Below are 21,782 nucleotides of genomic sequence, written 5' to 3'. Positions count from 1 at the left end.
AGTGGGGGGGGGGGGGGGGGGCTTCCTGGCCAGCCTGGCCCCGGGGGCTCTGCTGCAAGGGCTAGCGCTGGCCTGGCAGTGTGGTCCAAGGGGTGAGCTTAGGGGAGAGCTCCGGAGTGGGATGAATGCAGGGGCAAGGCCGGACTTGGGGAGCAGAAGGGGAGGGGGTACCTGAACCCTGGAGTCGGTCTAGGTACTGTGTGGGCAGAGGAGAGAGTAGAGGGCGCCGTGCCCTGACATCTGGCCTGGGGACTGCCTTCTCTGGCTGTTGACGGCTGTCCTGTTCCTTCCCCCAACACCCCGTACACGGTGGGAGTCATGGTCTCTGCGTGTGAGTGTATGTGTGTGACACCTGCATCTGCAGAAAGCTGTCCAGGACATACATGGTCCGTGTAGCTCTGACTCAGGAAAGAGCTGTGGGATCCGTGGGCACAGCACTGGCACAGGGCCTCAGAAAGTCTACCCAGGAAGGGACAGGCAGCCAGGATGAGGAGCAGGCTGCACGCCTCCTGAGGGTGAGGGCAGTGCCCTGTGCTCTCCTCCAGCTGGCTGGCTCTTTGCTGCAAGAGCCAGAACATCCTGGCCCGCTTAAGCCTCGGGGAAGCCTTCTCGCCTCTGCATTGGTTCCTTGGCCCGCACGGCAAGTGGCTGCGTGCGGCGCTCCCGGGGCAGCTGGGCTCCGTGCTGAGGACTCAGCTTTCGGTGGGCGCACCGGGAGTGGAGTCCCCACTCTGCCCCGACAGGCCGTTCGCTTACCCGCCCACACCCCGTTGTTAGCTCTGTCCCGGAAAGCGAGAAACCACACAGGACTCCGTATCAGTGGAGGGAGAGGCTCGATGAAGGGGAGAGAAAGGGCCCTGAGTCAGAGTGCAGCACCTCGAGAAGCTGGAAGAGGAAGAAAACGTTTTCTCCCCCTTGAGCCTCAGAAAGAAGCAGCTGTGCTGACATCGGATTGTCGTCCGGTAGGGACCATCTTGGACTTCTGTCTTCCAGAGCTGCGACGTAAGTCACTAGGTTTGTGGTAAGCAGCCACAGCGGGGACAGGAAATAAATGCAGATTTCGGTCCCGGGGTGGGGTGCTACTGCAGCAAACACATCAAATTTACAAGTGGCCTTGGGGTGCGGCAGTGGCAGAGGCTGGAAGGATTTTGAGGGGCACGGTAGAAAAAGCCTCGGTTTTCTGAAGCAAGACGATTGGTAGGAGGGGGCCCGGACATTGATGTGTCCCCTACCAAAGACCCAGGAGTAAATGAGGGGCGCCACGGAGGAATCCTGGTGAGTTCACCTTGAGGACTGCCCGGAGCCAGCGCGAGCGTCTGTCGGCAGAAGCAGGGATGTGGGGCGCTGCCGGTGAGGGCCCAGAACAGCGAGGCCCATGTCAGCGGGAACGGAGGCTGGATGTGCAGCATTACCTCGTGGAAAGCTCTGCCGACTTCTGCCCCTCGGTTGTAGGAAAGCAGGACTTGGGAGCAGTCCGCGTGGATGTTTAGCCAAGAAGGTTTCCAAGCAAAGTGTAGCTGTGCAGCGTCGTTTCCTGCTGCTCTGCTGCTCGTGGCGACACGGGGGAGGAGAGTCAGACGGAAGGCAGAGCTCTTGAACCAAAAGGACCTGGCACTTGATGGTTTGGGAACTTAGCCGAGCCAAAGGACGGCAGGTTCATGGTCAGAGACAGTGTGCTCTAGAGAACAAGTCGAGGGCGCAGCTGGACAGCCTTTGGTTAATACCTGGGCAAGATGAGTAAGGTCAGAGCGTTCAGTCCTGCGGAGGGCACTCAGAGGAGATTGTACGCATGACTGACAGACGCCTCCTTCCTCTCGGCAAAAGCCAAAACAGAAGAGAAGATTTTTTTGGAAGGATCTGGAGGCGCCTCTCGTCTTGTGGAGCAAATCCCCATGGCGTACACAGGAGACCCATGCCGTGCTTGAGAATCTCACGCATCAGAAACCCTGCCAGATGGGATGAGGGCGCATAGGGAGGAGGGAATCAGGCCCCGTGGGCAGGAGACACGGGGGAACGGGGAACCGGCAGCTGCTGGGCTGCCTTTCCTGAAAGAAAGCGTGGCCTGCAGGGGGAGCTGCGAGCCCAGAGGGGAGAGCCTTGAGCCACAAAGTTATTCCCAGGCCTTGCCAGCACCTCGTGGGGTTTGCCTGGCTGGGCCCAGTGATGCCCACTTCCTTCCGCTGTCTCCCCTTCCACTTGTCTTCCCCCTTGGGGATGGAAATGTCCTGTGCCTGCCCCACCTTTGTATTCTGGAAGCAGGTAGCATTTCCAGTGTCAAAGATGGCACGTGGAAAGGGGTTTTGCACTGGGATGGATCATGCAAGTCTCACCCATACCTGACTGAGTGACTTAGGTGACGTTTGGGGCTTGACTTGATGCTGTTGAGAGTTTGGGGGACCTCAAAGTTTGGGGTGAGTAATTTTCCATGTGAGGTGGTTGTGCTAGAGAGCCGTCTGCAGGGGGCAGAAGGAGGTCCGTCTCCTCCAAACGTCCACACCCTAGTCCCCGGGATTTGTGAGCATGTTACTTGCACAGCAAAAGGGGTTAAAGTTGCAGACGGAGTGAAGTTGCTAATAAGCTTAACTTGAGATGCGGAGATTGTCTGGGCCCAGTGTAATCACAGGATTCCTTAAAACCGGGGGAGGGGGCAGAAGAAGGGGAACCAGAGCCGGAAGGCGGGACGAGGGCTTGGCCTGGTGCCCCTGCCTTGAGGGTGGAGGAGGGCGCTCCGCAAGGGATGCACGTGCCTCCGGAAGCCGGGAAGGACCAGGAAACAGATTCTCCTGCAGAACCTCCAGAAGCAGCCAGCCCTGGCAAGGCCGCGATTGTAGCCCAGTGAGACCCGCTTCTTGACCTGCAGAACTTGGTAACGATCGGCGTTGTAAGTTTGTGCTCACTTGTTCCGGCAGGTGGGAAACTGGTACGTCTGGAAGGTGGGCCATGGAGCTCTTGGAGGGTCATTTTGAGGGCACACAGAGATGGCCTCTGAAGGCACTTAGCCCAGGGCCCGACACCCAGGATGAGCTGGACAGACAGCAGCATAGACTGCCATCCCACCTGAGCCCCAGGCGGGCGCACTGCCTGGGTCAGAGGTGCCCCCTCCCTTGCCTCCGTCCGTCCCAGCTGCCTTTCTCCTCCAGCCGGCATCGCTGCCCTGATGCTCACTGCCGGTTCTCTCTCTTCCTGTCACTGGTCATCTCCTCCGCTCCCTGCTAACCTCCAGCCCTTGATGAATCACACCGGCAGAAATTCGACTTGATGGTGGGGAGTGGGGTGGATCCAGGAAGGGGAAGCATGGGGGTGGGGGGAGGGGACAAGCCCCAGGGTGGGGCCGGTAGCCCGGGGCGAGGGCAGAGGGGAGTGGGCACTGAGCTGCAGGGCGAGGGAGAGGCGGAGCCACTGGCGAGGGCTGGGCCGCTGCTGGTAGTGAGCTCCCTGGCGTGGGAGATGTGTGAGCAGGGATGCTGTAGCACCCTTCCCTGAAGCTGGGTTGCGGGACTTTGAGGGTGCGCCCCCCTCTCCAAGCTCTGAGGCCTCAGGACACCAGCAGTCGCTCTGTCTCACAGCTCAGGAGCCTGTGGGGCCCTCTGCCTCCACTGTCAGCTGACAGCACGCACGGTCTAGGGCAGGCTCTGAGCAGAGCAAAGCACATCCTCCTCACGGGCCTCCACCCTGCCTCTGCCACCTGCTGGCACTCAGAGCTCCTGGGGTGGGGGTGGGGGGGGCGGGGCATGTGTCTTTTCACTGGGGCCGCAGGCCAGCAATGGCTGGCCCCCAACGTGTGTCAGTGCCTGAGAACCGACAGTCCTGAGAGACCGTCCTCTTACCAGGTGCCAGATCCACCACCGTCTCCCTTTTGGTGTTAAGTCCCCGTTTCAGTTTGTACCTTACAGAAATAGTGTGGGGACCGTCTGGCTTACTGCTCAGTGTAAGTGCTCAGGGCAGTGTCTGTTGCATAGCAGGTTCCTTATATACACTTTATATTAGTAAATATTAATACTAACAGTCTTTGGCTTCGCTTGCCTTGGTTTCTGTTTCTTACAACCAAGAGGGAGCTTGGCATCAGAAGGGGGGTGGCATGGCGAAGGGGTGCGGTGGGCAGGCGGCAGGCGTGCTGTGATACTCAGGATTCCCGTCACGTGGCCCGCTACGGCTGACACTCTGCAGTGTTCAGAGGGCCAAGTAGAGGAGGATGAGGTCTGTGCATCGCCGCTCATTGGGTAAAGCGGTTGGTTGCAGAACCACCGGTCAGGGAAACTGCTCCCGCGGCCGGCAGCCCAGGCCCCCGGGAGCTCTGTGGTCATGCCCAGCTGACCTGTTGCAACTGAAGCCCCTCCTTCAGCCTGTTTCTGAGCTGCGGCTAACGGGACACCGTGCAGCTCAGTGACTGCAGTGGAGCCTGTCCCTCAGCCCTTCGGAAGTACCTTCTGGGCGCCCACCCCCCTCAGAGGCACGGTGCTGTTCCAGGGCCAGCACAGGAGCAGCCCACCCAGCTCCGCAACCCCAGGTTCTTTCTCACGTCCAGGGCCTTGAGCCGAGCTGGAGGCCGTCGTTCTGGCAGAGGCGCCCGGGGCCTTGGCAGCACTCTGCTCCAGCAAGATGGCACAGGGCGTAGGAGCGTGGGCTCCGGGGCTGGCCCCGCTCACCAGGGGCCACGTGGCCACCTGGGGGAGTGGTTTTGTCACACGGAGGTAGGGGGCGGCTACAGGCATCTAGCAGGGGGAGAGCAGAGACAGTGTTGATGTTCTGTAGAATGCAGGTCAGCCCCCGCCGCCACAGAGGACCACCCGGCCCCAAATGTCAGTGCCGTGGCGGCCGGATCCTGCTGTGGAGACAGCTGGGTGTAGTCAGGCCCTGCCACGAAGCCACGTGCCCACGCTGTGCCTGATCTTCACATACAGGGAGAGGGTGCCTGTGTGGGAGGCCTGGGAGGGCTCCGTGGGCGTCGTGGTCTCTGTTCGGACCGCTCGTCTGGGACCACTCCTCGCCCATTCTCAGGGCTCTGTGGTAGACTCCCAAGTGCTCCTGCACGACCTGGGGCTGGGCAGCCCTGGAGCTGGTGGGGGATGGATGGCCGGTGCGTGGTCATGGTGCCCATGTGGCTGACAGGCGTGGTGGGCACGGCTCGGGCCACTCCCCTCCGCGGAAGAGGCCAGCCCAGGTTTTCGCGGGGCTGCCAGCCAGCAGCCTTCGCCCATCACTTCCAGGGCTGCGGGTCATGGCACTCCATCTGCCCCTTACAAGAGAGGAGCGAAAAGAAGGTTCATCCTCCAGGTGCCAGGGTGACCCCATGGGGTCAGGGGTTGGCAGTAGAGCTGCAGCGGCAGGGCGGGGCTCCACGTCAGCCGCAGGCGCGCTTCCCTGTGCCCCTGGGCCTCCCCTGCCCCCAGCCCAGCACAGCCTGTGGGGGCAGTCCCCAACTCCGCACAGGAGGCTGGCCTCTTTGTCTGGAGCGTCCACACCCGGCAGAGCCCAGAGGAATGCACGTGGGGGACAAGAGCTGGACCCGGTTGTCCCACATCCCTGCCCCACCCCCGCCTGGACGGAGACTGGCGTCGGGTATTTTTACTGAAGGAATTTATTGTTCCAGAACTAAGGTTGCTCACAGTTATTTGACAGGGGATACACGGGGTGGGGCTTGTTCGTTTCCGTGACGTCTGCGTGTGTCCCGAGTACAAAAGAGGAAGGCTAACAAGAGGTATTGCTTTCGGTGTCTTCTGTCTCTGGAGAAGCCCCTCCCGCTTGTACCGCGTGGCTTATGCTGTTATAGGTGTTTAATTGTTTCTTATGTATTGAAATCCCAGCCTGTGGTGGGGGGGGGGGGGTGTCAATGTAACAGAAGCATTAAAAGCTGTCCACGATGGGAGGGGGGCAGGGCGGGCGGGGAGGCGGAAGACACACCAAAAGCAAAGTGGACTCGTTACAGCGAAGGCATGCAATCAAAACCTGCCGTCCTGGCCCGCCGCTGGCCTGGTGCCTCCCAACAGCAGCCAGGCCCCCCCCCCCCCCCCCCCGCACACTCTCAACACCACGGGGGCCTGTGCCACCCTGGAGGGACCGGGCCCACCAACAGAAACAGGCAGAAGCTGGGGACAGGGACAGAGTGAGGCGGCCACACCCCGTGACCTTGCTGTGTACAGAGAACACACACTGCGGAGGACGCCGCCAACTTTTTTCTTTTCTTTTTTTTTTACTTTTTGTCATTTTAGTAAAAAACCCTGCGGTGCCTCTGCTGTCCCGTGTGTGGGAGCCAGCCCAGGGCCTTCCTCCGACCCCCACTCTCAGACAAAACCAAGATGGTCCCCAGCCTGGGCCTGACAGAGGGGCCCTGGGCAGGGCCATCCTGCTGGGAGACAGCGCCCTGCCCCGTCCCTACCCCCCCACCCCGTGGGACTGGAGTTGCGTCTACACAGTAACCGGACAGAACATGGGACAGAGCGAACCGCGCCGTTCTTTAAATATATATATGTGTATGTATATAGAAAGAACCAAGAGCAAAGACCTGAACACAAAACCTAGCCCTGCCCCAGCGGCTCCCCCCACCCCCACACCCTTTTCCAAAAACAACCAAGAAAAAAAAGTTTATAAAAATATCTTGCAGGAATTCTTTAAAGTTTACAGTAGCTTGCCGGCGCTGCACCCACCGGCCTGCCCCCGCCGCCCCCCAGCGCTCCGACGGCTCCCTCCTCAGGGCGCCTCCTCGGCCCCAGACCCCGCCCCGCCCAAGACACACAGATGGCAGGAGGACGCTGCTGCTGCCCCTTCCCTGAACAGAGAAGTGAAAGAAACTCAGTAAGTTAAAACAGCAAATAAATAATACTGATCTCGGCCAGCCGTGGAGCAGGCAGGCGGCTCCTGTGCCTGCAGGGTCAGGGTCCACCCGGGCCAGGCAGGGTCGCCAAGCGCGAGAGCACGCTGCAGCCCCAGGCGAGCGGGGAAGGGGGGGGGGGGGGAGGGGGCGGGTGGACGCGAGCGAGCGGCGGGGCGGGCGGGCGGCTGCAGGCAGGGGCCGTGCCGGGGGAGGCCGCGTGCAGGCTGGCCGGCGGGCCGGTGACTTGGGCTGTCCCGCCCGCCGCGGCCCGGCCGGGGAGGTCGCCGCGAGTCCGGAGCCCGGCCGGCCGGCCGGCCGGCCGGCGCGGAGCCGCCACGCGGGTGGGCGGGGCCTCGCCGCGGGCGGGGCGGGCGGGGCGGCGCGCGGGTGGGCGGGGCCTCGCCGCGGGCGGCAGCAGCAGGAGACGAGAGAGGGCGGGTCCGCGGCAGCTGCCTTCGGTCAGCCGGTGTCCGGCGCGGAGCACAGAGGACGGCCTCGTGGAGGTGACATGTTAACTTTTCGGGATAATTCCTGGTATCAGAGCGGAAACAGTGGCGTTGTCAGAGGCAGGCAGAGAGAGAGACAGTGAGAGAAAGAGCGAGCACGGGCGGGCCCCGCCGCAGGCGCTGGCCCCCGGTGCCCCCTTTCCTTTCCTCCCCGGCTCCGCAACAGTCTAGCCGGGCGGACGGGCGCGGCCCCGGGTCCACGCGGGCGGGCGGGCGGCGGCGGGCGGGCGGGCGGGCGGGCGGCGGGGCGGCCTTGGGGGCCACTGTCAGGGCCGTGCTGGGGGAGGGAGCTATGTGTCTAAGGCTGCTCGCGGCGGGCGGCGGGCGGCCCCGTCTTGGCCGTGTCCTTGCCCGTTGGGTACTCGGCGTCCCCTCCAGGGCCGGGGCCAGCGGCCGCGGAGTCACCGAGTGGGCCGTGGGCACTCCGCTTGGCGGGCGTGCTGGGGGCCTGGGCCGCCTGCCCGTTCTTCTCGTCTGAAAAAAGTTGTTTAATTACGTCAAAGAAGTTACTCAATGGGCTGCCTGGGTACACAGAACAGAAGACAAAAGAGAAAAAAGAAAAAAGAAAAAAAAAGAGAAAGAGGAAGGGGGGTAAGGAGAGAGAAAGAGAACAAACAAACAAATGAACGAAAGGGTCTCCACGAGAGAAAGAAAACCCAACGAGATGAGGTCTGAGCCGGGCGTGGCAGGCGGGGGGGGGGGGGGGGGGCCAGGTGGGCAGCAAGCGAGGGGTGGGGGCAGCAGGTGGAGAGACCCCTCCTCCCTCACCGCGCCTGGCCCTGAGGCCCTGGCCCCCCTTGCACCTCAGCCGCCCCATGGCCTGGCCACCCGGCCAGCCCCACTCTGGAGACCGAGGCAGAAAAGCCACCACTGCCACAAGCCCCAGGGCTGAGCAGGACCCTGGGGCCCCCGGCTGCCTCCTCGCACGGGACCAGGGAGCCTTCTCTGGGCTGGGGAGGCTGGAGCCAGCGTGCCCGCCACGCTCCTCCCGGGAGGCTTGGAGCCCGGCCCCCGGCCAGCCCAGGCAGCACCGCATGGACACAGAGGTCAGCAGCAGACACACAGATGGACGGATGGGTGAACAGGCATGGAGAGCTTGGGTATGGGAGGGCCGGGGGCAGGCAGCCAGAGTGGGGGCCCTGATCCCAGAGGAAGAAGGCAGAGATGGTTTGACCACCCCCACCTGGGGGCCTTGTCCTCCTGTCCAGGTGCCTCCGCTCTACCTCTCAAACCTGACTCCCCCAGCCCGGAGCAGTGGGCAGGGGAGTGCGTGCACAGCACCCTCCCCCACCCCACCCTTCAGTGGACAGAAAGCTTTTACAGCAGCCTCCTGCCCAAGGTCTGGAGTCCACCCAGACCCCAGACCAGAGCCCACACAGACCCTTGCTGGCCCTGGGGCGTGGAGACCCTTGACTGATCTGAGTCTCGGGTTCCCTTCCTGGCCTGCCTGGATCCTAGGGCTGGGCCAGTGGCTGCCCTAGGGGGTGGGTGACCGAGGCTGCTCCTGGCAGAGGTGGGGGGGGCTGGGGGGGGGCCCCACGTATATACAGGGACCCCAGGGTGGCCCTAAGGGTGGCAGGGGTAGCACGCAGCCAGGAGCGGGCTGCAGGTGGGGGTGACAGGCTGGGGGATCCCAGGTGAGCGTGAGGGGTTCTTACCACATTTGGAAAGCCTCCCCGTCATCATTTCCATACAGTTAGTGGTGTCTGGAGCACAGAATGGAGAAAGGAGGGAGGGAGACGCGTGAAAAAGTCTTCCCACTCGGAGCCCAGGCCAGGCACTGCCCTCAGCCTCCGGCCAGGCCCTCAGGGAGGGGCGGAGCCCGGGTTGGGGGCGGGGCCACGGGGGAAGGGGCCGGTGCTGCCGGGCCTGGCACGCTGGAGAAGGAGGCTAGGAGGCTGGGAGGGGTGGAGCCCAGAGCAGGGGGGGGGTTGGGGCAGGTAGGGTGGGTTCCAGCTGGAGTTGGGTGGGACTTGGGGGGAGGGGGGGTGGAGCCTGGGGTGTGGCCGGCTCAGACTGTGGGCAGTGAGGGGGGTGGGGCAGTATCCCGGTCAGAGGAGGGTCCTGCTGCAACCAGAGCCTGAGGGCAAGACGGGGCCCTGCCCATCGGGTGCCCTGCACCCACCTGGCCCTCCGTCTCCTCTGTCCTGCCCTGGGCCCAAGACATGTGCTCTGGAACGGAGAAGCTCAGGGCTCTGGTTGTGGCCTACTCTGGACAGGTGAGTGTCCTCATCCTGCCACTCTGCAGCTCAGGCAGCTGTATCTGCCCCTCAGCCCGTGCTGGCACCCCGTTCCCTTCTGCTGGGCCTTGGGAGTGTTGGTGCTCCAGGGGCCTAGAGTGTAGGGCTCCTCAAGGCTCTCACAGGGGCCTATGCTGGGTGGGATGTGACCTCTTGGCCTCCTTTCCCTAATTGGAGTGACCACCAGGTCTCTTGCCCTAGTAGCTAAGGGGCCCCCGCTTCTGCCCCCTGCTCACAGTGGCTCTAGAACTGAGCTTGACAGACAAGAGCATCCAGACTGCGAGGGAGGGTGCTGGGAAAGGCCAGAGCGTACAGGAGGCCTAGGGATGGGGCCAGGGCATGGGCTAGGATCCTGGATTAGGCTCCCCAGGTCCCAGACCCCCTGAAGGAGGTCAGGGGAGACGGGCCTGGAGCCCAGAGGGGGTACCCGAGAGTTTGCGGGGACACAGCTTTGGACGCAAGGCTGAGTGGGGTCAGGACTAACAGGGGCCCCCGCTTTGGGGTGGGGGCAGGACTGCGGTGGGGTGTGGAGCCCAGGGGAAGAGTAGCGTCCACCTTGCTCACTGCTGTGGCTGGTACTTGGCATGAGGGACGCCGGCTGATGGGCAGAATGACCCAGCCAGGAGCAGGCCTGGGTACCCTCTGGGCAACACACCAGGCCCTGGCCTTCGCTCACCTCCCTCAACAAGCTCTGTCCTTCCCTGGCCTCAGTTTCCCTCTGTCAGCCCTGCTCTGCTCTGATGTGGAGGCCTTGAAGGCTCCCAGGGAGCCAGAGGCACCTGACACCTGTCCCCCCTGCTCCCTGCCTCCAGTGCCAGCCTGGCTCCCAGAGCCCACTCCGTGGGCTTAGGGCTAGCATGCTGGGGGCACCCCAGCCCTGACCTGCCAGTGGGGTGAGGAGGCACACGTTGGGGGTGAAAAGGGTGAAACACATACAATGGAATGAGGATGGCAGGGGCAGGGTGGATGAGCGGGGCTGGTCTGGCCCCTGGGACCCCACCAGGCTGGAAAAGGGGCCCCCTGAGGGGGTGCTCAGAGAGGCAGGGCTTGTGCTGGTCGCCGTGCTCCCCAGACCCTAAACCCAGACTGGGCCGTCACGGCAACAAGTGCCTTACCACCATCCTGACAGGACCCGCACACCCTCGCTAACGGACAGCTGCGTGTGCACATGCCCACCCGGCCCTACACAGGCTCACCCACCCCTGCCGCGGGCACGTAGCCCACTCCCCACCAGGTGCTGAGCAGCGTGGACCCTCGGGCTCTCGGACCCCCAGCACCTCCAGGCCTGGGCAGCCCCTTCTCCCTGTGTGACCACCCCCCCCCCCCCACCCCGTAGGCCCAGCTGGGGAGTTCTTCCTTTGGGCACTCAGGCCCCCCCGTCTTGCTCAAGGCCAGACGATCACGGGCCTGTCACGGGGAAGTGAGGTGGCAGGTAGCCCCACCGTGTGTCAGCCAGTGTGGGCGCTAGGCCCACAGCCTCGCAGGGTACGGCTGGGGGAGCCCGGAGGGTGGCAGGCTCCCCGCAGGACCTCGGCCACTGCTCTTCTGGAGCCTGCTCTCACCGGCCTGGGGCCAGGCTGCCCGTGTCCGGCTGCTCAGCCTGGGTGCTGGGCCTAGACGGTCTGTCCAGGGCCGGGAGCTGGCCGCTGGATGTGTGAGCGGGCACAGGGTGCCCTTCTTGGGGCCAGTCTGGCTCTCGCCAGAGGCTCTGCCCGCAGCCCCCTCCCTGCCCCTGCGGCGGGGGCCGGACACCTTACCTGCCAGCGTCAGAGGCTACTCTCGTAGCTGGTGGCCACCTTCTGGCCCTTAAGCCCAGCACCCCAGCTTAGTCCTGGCGCTGGCGGGGGGGGTTCTACAGTGGACAAGAGGCGCCTTTCAGTGTGGTGTGCTGGGCCCTACCTCCCTGGGTGTGCAGAGACGGGCCGGCCCACTGCGCCGGGGAGGGCCCTGCCCCCTGGGGGGCAGCGAGGTGGGCACGTCGGAGGGGGGCCACACCCCTGCTCACCAGCCCGCAGGGCAGCCCAAGCTGAGCCCCCGCCTCACCTGACAAATGCTGGGCGGAGGGCTGGTCGTGTGTGCTCAGTAGCTGGGTCTGAATGGTCTCCACGACCCTCTTGAAGCGGCGGCTCGGGCCTGGGGGAGATAGGGGGTCATGCCCAGGCCCAGGGTTAGCCCGGAGCCCGTGCCCTGGGCCAGCGGCTCACCTGACAGGAGCGTGAATGTGACAGAATAGATGCCATTCTCCTTCTGCGCTGCCCCGCCCTCGGTGTAGGTGATGTCCACCTGGAACTTGACCGGCTTCTGGAACACCGCCGGGCCCCCTGTCGCCTTATACTCAGCCCGGAAGCTGGTCTGGGAGATGACGCTGTGGCTGAGGCTGGGGATCTGCAGGGCGGCGGGGTGGTGTGGGTGTGCAGTGCCCGAGCCGGTCCTCCACGCCACCCTGTGGACCAGGCTGGAGCCCCTAACCCTGAACTTCCGTGCAGGCTGGGACACGAGAGCCGAGTGGAAGAGGAGAGGGTGGGGGGGAACAGGGAGGCAGGAACAAGGAGGGCGGCGCAGGCCCCTGAGAGCAGCGGCGGTGGCGGCCAGGATCAGGGCTAAAGCCTCTGCTGTGCTTTGCGAAGGTGCCTCCGGAGGCTGAGGCCACTTGGCCATCGCTGAGCTCGGGCAGAGGGGCCCCTGTGCACCTGAGTCACGGGCAGCAAGGGGGCATGCCCCTGAAGACGGACTCAGGAGGTGGTTTTGCCTTGGGGGGGGGGGGGTCACCCCTAGGACGGTGCTCTGCTGCTCAGGAGAGCAGCCGTGCCAGGAGGCTGAACGAGGTGTCGGCCGAATCCCCATCACACTTGGGAGGAGCACTTGGGAGGGCTTGAGGGAGAGGGAGACCCAGACTGGGGGCACTGAGGAGGCGAGCAGGCAGGCTGCCCCCCGCCCCCCACCCTGGGCCTGCTGCTGGCTCCTCCTGGCCCCCGGAGACTTCTCGTCAGAGCTCTAAGCTGTCCCCTCGCCCAAAGGGAACTTTGGCTGCAGCCGGGACGGCAGGGCTGAGGCCTCACTGAGCCCAGGGAACCACACTGGCGGGTCCTGCCCACCCTGGTTGGGGTGGCCCAGCTTGAGCTGCAGGGGTGCCGTGGTCCTGGGGGACCCAGCCCGGGGCGAGGCCCCCTGACAGGACCCGGAAGAAAACGTTCAGGGCTTTCTGCTTCACACACTCAAAGGTCTCGCAAAGACAAAAGGAGCACGCCCAGGGCCTGAGGGCAGCCCACCCTCGGAGCCACCAGGCCTCCGTCAGAGACAAGTGGGGGTGGGAGAGCACACAGGGGACAGGCCTCTGGGACAGTTCCCGAGGCCACGGTATGTCCACCAGACCCAGCAGAGGGCCTTCTGTGTCCAGACCCCACGTCCCCTCCCTGGGGAGCTGCTACATGGTTGCCGGTCTCAGTGAGGTGTCACCCCCCGGGGCTCAACCCCAGCCCCCAGCAGTCCCGGCCCTCGGCCCTCGAGGCCCAGCCCCACTGAGCCCCATCTCAGCAGGACTTGTTTCATGCACACCTGTCTCCCGCCCCAGACACACTAGTGCCTCCTCAGGGGCCAGGGGCCCACGTGGTGACCCTCAGGCGCCAGCCAGGGCAGTTGGAGCCAGTGGCTGTGTGGCATGCGCATCGCAGGTGGGTGGGGGCACGGGGGCTCACCGACAGGAAGGCGTGAACAATGTCGGCTTTGATGGAGCTCAAGGGCTTGTCCTTGATAACCACGAAGATCTGCTCCTCCTTCTCCAGGTTGATGAAGTTCCCAAACCACGACTTCTTGGCGAGCCTGGGCAGGGGGGCGGGGGCGGGGGCAGGGGCAGGGTCTGCTCACTGTCGGCAGAGATTCTGGCGACAGGCCCGCGCTCCCCTCCAGGCCGAGGCCGGCTCACTGCCCTGCTGCCCCCTCCCCATCCCCCACTCTTGCTCTGGCTCCCGACTCCTCCCACCCCGCTCCCCTCCCGTGCCCGCCTGGGTCTGGGCAGTGCCCAGCAGAACCCACCACAAAGGAAGGTAGAGCCCAGCCTCACTCCTGCTTCAGCCGCCGAGTTTTGGGGAAATCGGCTCTACACCATCCCTGAGGGAGGTGCCCCTGCCCTGGGGCTGCACGGGGAGCGGGCGCAGCGCGGGAGGCCAGGGTAGGGGGTCGCGGCTGGCCGGGAACTCTGCACCCACACGTGCACCCACGTGGACACATGGATGGGGGGACGCTGCGTGGAGAATGGGGGCTGGGGGCCCAGGAGGCTGTGTGCCCCTCCCACCTGACGGGGCAGCCTTGGCTCCCCGGGGGCCACCCGGCCGTCCACATTCCTGCTGCCCAGCCCGGTCACCCCGTGGAACACGGAGGCTGCTTCCAACCCAGCTGCTCTACTGGGCAGGGCAGGGGCCGCATCCCCCCGCACACACTGAGCCCCTCACCTCACTGGCGCCCAGGGCTTCCCTTACTGTCCTCTGTCTTCCGTCCGGCCTTGTTATTCTGCCCTGCGTCTGGGGCCACCACGTGCTCAGAGCACACCGGCGCGGGAGACCCTCGGTTGGCCCCACCGTCCTGCCTCCCGCATTCACACACCCGTGCCGGCCCCTCCCTTGGGAGCCCCGAGAGGACAGATGTCGCCTCCAAGAACACATTGCACAGGCCGCGACTCCTGCTTGCCAGCAGGTCCCCACGGCACCGTGACAGAGCCAGCTAACACGACGGAGAGGCCCGTATCCGAGGAACCCGCGTCCTGCCCACAACCACACGAGCTTGGCGCAGGCCCGGCTCCTGCTGAGCCTTGAGAGGACCACGGCTCGCCGACCGCCTGCAGCAGGGGGCCCAGCGGGGCCGCCCGGGGTCCTGACCCACAGAGCCCGAGAGGAGGAACGCGTGTCGTTGAAGCCGCTAAGCTTTGGAGCGGTCTTCCAGGCCGCCGTCTCGCCGTCTCTCACCGCCTCTCACCGAATCAGTGACACCGGACCCGAGTTCCGCCCGTCAAGCCATCAAACACCCCCATTCAGACCTCGAGGCAGCCAGCGAGGCACAGGCAGGGCCCCGCCGCGCACGTTGCTGTGGGCCCAAGCGGCCTCTGCTCAGCTCGGGGACCCCGACCCCACAGTGCACATCCCCCCACCCCCCATTCCTGCCTCCCCGCCAGCCCTCTGCTCTGCTTCCTTGCCCTGGAGCGCAGGCTTCTGCCCCAGCACCCGTCCCCAGGGCCTGCAGCCCAAGAGGTACTCGGGAGTCCGTCTGGAACCCGCCGGGGGTTCTCTTTCTCCTCCTTTGACAGAGATGATAGGAGAGTCACTGAAAACGTCACATGTTTGTACCCTGGGAGCCCAGCTGTTGGGCAGCCGGCACAAATAGTCCCGTGCCTGAGGGAGCCAGAGAGGCTCTTGCCAGTCGACTCCACAAGTCAGCTCGGCCCCCCGGGCGGCTGCCAGGTGCTGCTGCTTAGACGTGTGGTAGCCAGGCGTCTCTGAGTAAAGCAGACCACTCTCCAGGATGTGGTGGGCCTCATCCAACCAGGTGAAGGCTTCGAGAGGGAAGGCTGCAGTTTCCCTAAGGAGTTCCGCTCAACAGAGCACCGTGGGGTTCCCCACCTGCACATTTCACACTCGGGGCTGTAACATCACCCAAACCTGCTTATTTCCACCTGCCGAACCCACGGCCTGAGGCCTGCCGGCCCCCACGATCATGTGAGCCAGTTCCGAGAAACAGCCCCATGTGTACACACTGGTGCACTCGCACCCCACCGGGTGGGGGGACCCTGACCGACACGCTGCCGGCGAGGATGTCCCCTGTAGGAGGCGGCGCTGGGGATTAACTGCACCGAGCTCCCTGGGCGGCTGCGCACCTGCCGGGTCCCATCGGGACCCCCAGGAGGGGCGAGGCCCCCAAAGGGACTCAAGAACGGGAAGGCCTCAGGGCATCAGGTGCTGTGGGACCTAACTGGTCCGCCAGCACAACAGTCCTGTTACAGGGCTATCTGTGAGTGGTGACAACAGCAGGAAGGGTCGACGAGGCCCTAACCCAGCACGTGGGGCCCGCCTGCCGCACCTGCCGCGGCCCGGGTGTCCGCCCTGCCTGCAGGCACCGCGTCCCCAGGCCCCGCGTGAAGCCTGCCCCATGGCGGCACCTTCTGCTCAGTCAGCAAGACCGTGGCCTTCGAATGGGCTGCCCATATGAGGCCATGGCGGCTTCCTGCTCCCCTCGCTGGCCCTGTCCCACACCCACGCCTCGCTTCCTGTTTGTGCCATGCTGCCAGAGCCGCAGGCCAAGGCCACCACGAGGGCCAGGAGGGTGGGGGCGGGGCCTCTCCAGGGTCTCTGCCACAGTTGAGGCCAGCTGCGGGGTGGCTGTGGCTCCGCTCGCCCATCGCCTTCCACGGGACCTGCTCCTCCTTAATGGCGATGGTTAGCTGAGGGCTTGGTCTGCCCCTGGCACCCTCCTGCAGTGCCACCCTCCGCAGCCCGCTTCCTCCTCCTCCTCCTCGGCCAGCGCCAGGTTTTCGCCTTGAGACCCTCCATCCTGACGAGCCCCCAAATTCCTGGACGCATCCTGGGCTCCACTCCGCCCTTGGAAAGCCCGTGTCAGCACGGCCCAGCGCTCCTCTCCCCGGAGGCTGCCTGCCGCAAGCACCACAGGCCGGTCCTTCGCAGGCCCCCTGTGCCCAGCGCATCCGGGGCTGAGCCTGCGCCCGGAGAGTCGTGAGCACGCCTGGCCACCAGGGCTCGGGCTCAGGGTCCACACGCTTCCCCCAGTGTGGAGCCCGGGCTTTCAGGCCGGTGTGCGGCAGTCTGTCCAAGGCACGGCCGTGCCCTCCCTGGTCTCCAGCCGGGCTCCCTACCCCAGACCCAGTTCCCTGACCTGGCGTTCACAGCACAGGACACAGAGCTGTGAGTGCCGGAGAGGAGGTGTCCCAGAGGCAGGAGGTGGAGGGGGCACCTGGGGCAAGCACAGGGTCACAGGGAGAAGGAATAAGCACCCGGAGGGGCTGGGGTGCTTTACCCCAAAGCCCTCGCGGGTCCCCAGCCCGCCATGTGGGAGGACCCAGCACCAGCCTCCCCACGCACTCGGTGTCTGGGCACCAGGAGGGAGGCCGGTGGCTCACAGTGGACGTTGGGCAGTGGCCACTTACTCTGGGGACGACTCCGGGGTCAGGTTGGACATCTCCTCGGGTGTTGGAACTGTGCACATGGGAAGGACGGGAAGAGAAGGCATGGTGACCCTCTGCCCTTCCCTCACCAGGGATCCCCCTGCGCTGCGGGCAGGGTCTTAGGGAGCCACCCCACAAGCTCCTGGGGGCTCACCACCAGAGCCTAGGGCCGCGGGGCAGTCCCACGGTGCTGTAATTGGGCCGTGCTTTCTCTAGCCTCCAGCCAGCCCCGCTGTCACTGACAGACAGCCATGGTCCCCCCACACCCGCCCATCGGCTGTGCTACAGGCTCCAACAGCCAGCGGAGCTGCCAACCGCCCCTCGGCACCCAGCGCGCAGGAGCAGGCTGGCCACCGCTGCCCCGGTCCCACGGGCTTCTGACTGTTCTCGCCCACACTGCCTGGTGCTTTTGATGGGGTGAACCAGGAAAGTGGGGAGGGGGCGGCCCCTGCCACCCCGCCTGCCCCACCGGTCCCCCTCCCCTCCGCTTACCCTGCAATTTCCGGCGGTGGAAGCGAGGTGACCCCAGGAAACTGTTCTTGATGGAGTTAAGCCGTGTCCTCCAGGGCACCCCTCCGACGCTGGGGCTGGATGGTGGCGTGGGGTTGGGTGTGCCTGCCGGGCTCTCCTTGGGCGTGTGCACGGGCGTCCCCTTAGGGGTGGGGAGGGGACTACCCCTTGGAGAGGGGTGAGGGGTCACCTGTATGGTGGGGACAGATTTGGTGTTCGGTTCAGTCCCAACGGGTGGGAGCCGGGTGGGGGCCGGCATGGTCGGCGGGCCCGGGGGCAGGGCCAGCTGGGGGCCTAGGCCCCCCGGGACAGGGGGTCGGGCCTGGGTGCCGGCCGGGAGTGGGTTGGACTTGGTGCCCTGCAGCGGCTTGTCGGTCAGCTTGGCCTTGCTCGGCAAGGTCTGGGTCTTGGGGTTGGGCCGAGAGGTGGCCTGTGGAGGGAGGGTGTGTCCGGGCCGAGAGGCGCTCCGACAAGCTTCAGGCTCCACGGAGGTGGCCAGGGGGCAGGCCACAAAGGGGCTCTCGGGGGGCGGGGGGGGCAGGGCAAACTTTCTAACAGGCTACAGGGCAGGCGCGGAGGGCAGGGATCAGAGCGCGAGGGGTCCCCGAGAGCCACCGTGCATGCGCCCACCCCCGCCCCGCATGCACACACGGCACCAGGAGAACCAGAAAAGCAACGTTCAAGCAGGACCCCAAGGCAGGACCAGCGGGGGCAGGCAGGCGTGGGGGTGGGAGCGGGTGCCATAAAAGTACACAAATAACACAGGAGAAAAACAAACAAAACGAAACAAAACAAAGACGTGCAGTTAGCGAGGGCAGCGGCAACCGCGGGCGGCCCCAGCAGCGGGCGAAGGGGGCCTGCTTCCCCGGCTCTGGGAGCCTCCCCTGCCCCCCCCGTGCACGCCGGGCCTGTCGGGGCGGGGGGCTCACCCGGGGGCTGCTCAGCGGGCTGGTGGAGAGGCCCGAGGAGGCGCCGCTGATAGACCTGGACCTGCAGACACAGGGGCGGGCAGGTCAGCTGGAAGGGGCCGTGCTCTCCACTTCCGTCCCCCAGGCGGACCCTCCACGAGGACGGGAGCCCCGGCCGAGAGCCTCGAGGCGGCCCAGGGCTGTCCAGCGGTGCCCCCCACCCCGTCTCTCCCCAGGCCCGAGAGGGCCCCGCAGCCCCATCGGGGTCCCCGTCAGAGCCCCAGTGGGGTGGCTGGCTGCCTGCCCCCCCCCCAGGGGCTCCGCCTCTTCTCTACGTGGGAGCTGCCCCGGGTCCAAGGCCCAGGCCCAGGACGGCACAGGGGAGCCCTCGGCAAGGGTCTGTCGGGGGCTCAGGTGGCTAGAGGGACGAGGGGAGACGGGTGCCTCCGGTGAGCTGAATCCGGCCCGTGCCTGGTCCATTCTCCAGGCCCCGGGGGCCCTGAGCCCGGCCAGAACCCCCAAGGCTGAACTGTCACAGGCCCCGAGTCCTGCGCTTTGCTGAGCACCTCCCATCCTGCCACGTGGGCCACCAGCTGGGCACCAGCCCAACCCTTCCATGCCCATAGCCCACCTGCCCAGCCCAGAGCCACCCACAGCACACCAGCCTGCAGCCCTCTCCTCCTGGCACAGGAGGGCCTGGGCAAGGCAAGACCGGGGTAAGTGTTGGCCGAAACCACGAGCCCAGTCCACCACTGGCCCCACTCGGCCCACAGACCTGGCCGGGCAGGAACCCGGCACCCCAAGAGGCCTCGCTCCACCACACCACACGGCCTCAAGGGAGGGCACACCACGCCCGCTCAGCCCTGGGTACTGGCACCTGCCCCCTTTCGAAGAAGGAGATGGGGGGCGGGGGGGGGGCGTGGTGCCGAGGCAGCCACGGGAGAGAAAAGGAAATGAGTGAAGGCCCGCCCCCACCAGCCAGCCTGGCCCTGAGAGGGCTCCCGCCCGCCCGCCGGCCTGCCCGCCCACGCCTTGGCCCAGCCCTTGGGCCTCAGGGAGGAGCTGAGCCCACTCTGACCAGGGCCCCGGCACCTGTGGGCTAGGACCCCATGGCAGCGACCCTCCGACTCCCCCACCTAACACAGCCACGGAGCCAGGGGGTGGCGCTGACCTTGCTTCCGGCCCCGCAGCCCAGCATGCCCACGGCCAGGACAGTGCCCAGAGCCAGGCCTGGGTCCGAAGCTTCCGGATGCTGGGAAAGGAGTGGGGGCCGTCGGTCCCAGCTGGTGCCCACCCCAGCAGCTGCAGGCCAGCAGGGCAGCAGCCGAGAGTGAGGGCCAGCGCCCAGGGCCTGCCTGCCACTAGGCCAGCCATGCGCTTATCACTTGGCACAAGGAAACCAGAAAAGCAGCAGTGGAAGGAACAGGGGTGGGGGCTGCCTCCATACCCTCCTGTCTAAGCAGGCGGCCCCGGAAACCAGGCTGCACCTGCCCGAGACAGAAAGGATGGGGCCGGCACAGAGAACAGCCAGGGCCGGGCGACAGGTAGGCGGCAAGAGGCCAGCGGTGAGCAGGCAGGGACACGGGCAGGTGTGGAGGCAGGGGGAGGGCAACAGGGGTGAGGCCCAACCACCGTTGCCCACAGGCAGCAGGCCCTGCAAGGTTGGGGGGGGTGCTCAGGAACACCAGGCCCCATGCAGAGACCCCTAAGACTGTCATGCCTCCTGCCCCCTCCTGGGGAGCCTGCAGCCGCCTTGGGCTGTCACCTCCACTCTGGCCCTTGTGGGCAGCAGGGTGACCCCAGGACCCAAGGCCAGCACAGAACAGAGGAGGGGAGGTTTACCAGGGCTAACACAGAGGGGGGCCTCACAGCCTGCAAACGCTCGGGGGGTCCCAGGGCAGGGAGAGCGCAGTGGGTCTCCCAGCCCTTCTCAGGCCGGCCATCGGCCTTGCCCCAGCAGCCCACACCTCCTCGGGGCCTCAGCCCTGTCTGGCCCAGGCCCGTCCCCAGCTCGCTGGAGGGTTCCCTCGCCAGAGCTGAGAGGGCCGGATGCGCCTCGGGCCCAGCCCTGCCACCAGGCCCACCGTCGTCTTCGGGGCTGGGGGGCGGGGGATGGGTGGGCAGGGTGTATACCTGTCTTCTTTGCTGAATTGGGGGTGGGCTTCAGCGATATCCAGGCTTTTACTGAACATTGCTTTACTACAGCAGGAACAAAGCGAGAAAACAGAGTTACTGACGCAGCCCCAGCAGGCGGCCTGGGAGGCCGGACCTCCACACAGCTCCACACAGGCCGGGCACGTGGGCGCGAGGGGAGGCCAGGCAGGAGGGTGCCAGGGCCACAGCGCACCCCACCCTGATGACCTGCCGGGCAGGGTGGCCTGGCCAGGCCTTGGAGGATATGCCCAGCACCCACCGGCAGCCCTAGGGCCCCTCCAGCCCCAGTGCCGAGCGGCCAAGCCAGAAGAAGCAGAGTCTGGAGCAGCAGAGGCAAGTTGGGAGGTGCCGGGAGGAAGGGGCTTTTCCAGTGACCGCTGGGACGGCCCACAGCCGACCCGGTCCCAGCACCTCCCATCCCAAGGTGGCCAGGCCCGGAAGGCAGAACGGGAGACTCGGCTCGGTGGCCTCCCACGCCTGGCCCCTGTTCTAAACGGGTGAGGAGGGAGGGACGTGGGGCGGCTGGGATGGGGTGGGCCCCACGTCAGCAGTCGGCCTGCCCTGGGCAGGCCGAACGGGAGGCCAGGAGCAAGGCTCAGGAAAGGTGGGCTGGGGAGAGGTGGCCTCTCACCCTGGGGGCCTCCTGGGGAGAGGGGTGCCCACAACAAGCAGGACGCGAGGCAGTCAGGGCAGGAGCTCAGCCAGCAGACACCTTTCTCCCCACCACCCTAGCCAGCCTCCCAGTGCCAGAGCCCACGGGCAGTGGGCCGTGGTTGTCCGGAGCCAGCCTGTTGCCCCGGGGAAGGCCTGGGACCACCGAGGGAGCCGTGCCCACTTTAATCCTGACAGTGATCCTGTTTCCTGGCAAATTCCTTGGGAGGCCCGGCTGGCCCCAGCACCTAGCCCCCAGCTGACCGGAGAGCTGGGACCTCCCATGGTGGTCTCCATGCCCCAGAGCTCTGGCTAAAGCCCCTGCCTGGGCAGGAACATTGGGCCTCACCCCAAAAAGACCCCGCCCAGCGCCAGGGTGAGGATTTGACTTGCCAAGGGCCTCTCCCAGCCAGCCAGAGTCCCCGGAGGCTCTGCAGGACCAGGACGCCCTTCCTTCCTCCAGGGGGCGCTGCTGGTTCAGCCCACACCTGCTCGCACCACCACCCCCCCCCCCCGCGTCCCCTCCCCCTGCCCACCCCATCCCCACCACAGAATTCCATGCCCTTGATCCCAACACTACCACAGGTGACCCAAACATGGGGCCAGCATCGAGTGGGGACAGGCCTCCTAGGTAGCTCTGAACATGGCTTGACCCCAGTGTAGCCAAGTCCAGGCCACTCCAGTCCAGCCCAACCCCTGACTAGCCCGGTTCAACACGGGCCAACAGAGCAAAGCTCTGCTCAGCTCGGCCCAGCCCAGCTCAACCCAGTCCAACCTAATCCATCCCAATCCAGTCTAACCCAGCTCAGTCCAACCCAGTCCACCCCAACCCCACTC

General features: G+C 65.7%; 1 protein-coding gene across 18 annotated transcripts in view; it reads right to left on the bottom strand.

Moving 5' to 3' along the window:
* Positions 1-5,560: 5,560 nt before the first annotated feature.
* Positions 5,561-21,782, bottom strand: part of BRSK2 (BR serine/threonine kinase 2) — a 62,479-nt gene continuing 46,257 nt past the window's right edge. For 2 of the 18 annotated variants that reach the window (XM_078433847.2, XM_078433855.2), the window contains 9 exons: positions 20,274-20,339; positions 18,162-18,222; positions 17,215-17,422; positions 16,705-16,753; positions 13,253-13,376; positions 11,762-11,942; positions 11,601-11,690; positions 8,976-9,023; positions 5,561-7,839 (listed from right to left, as the gene is read on the bottom strand). In XM_078433847.2, the coding sequence (XP_078289973.1) occupies positions 7,616-7,839; positions 8,976-9,023; positions 11,601-11,690; positions 11,762-11,942; positions 13,253-13,376; positions 16,705-16,753; positions 17,215-17,422; positions 18,162-18,222; positions 20,274-20,339 (1,051 nt within the window). In that variant the 3' untranslated portion in view covers positions 5,561-7,615. Of the gene's footprint in view, positions 7,840-8,975; positions 9,024-11,314; positions 11,410-11,600; positions 11,691-11,761; positions 11,943-13,252; positions 13,377-16,704; positions 16,754-17,214; positions 17,792-18,161; positions 18,223-20,273; positions 20,340-21,782 lie in introns of all 18 variants that reach the window. The other 16 variants (XR_013550307.2, XR_013550308.2, XR_013550309.2 and 13 more) reach the window with 16 other exon arrangements.

Source organism: Panthera onca, chromosome D1 (genome assembly GCF_046562875.1).
Source record: "Panthera onca isolate mPanOnc1 chromosome D1, mPanOnc1 haplotype 2, whole genome shotgun sequence".
NCBI classification, from domain to species: Eukaryota; Metazoa; Chordata; class Mammalia; order Carnivora; family Felidae; genus Panthera; species Panthera onca.
Note: the sequence above shows the minus strand (reverse complement) of the source record. Positions and strands in the feature narration are given on the sequence as shown.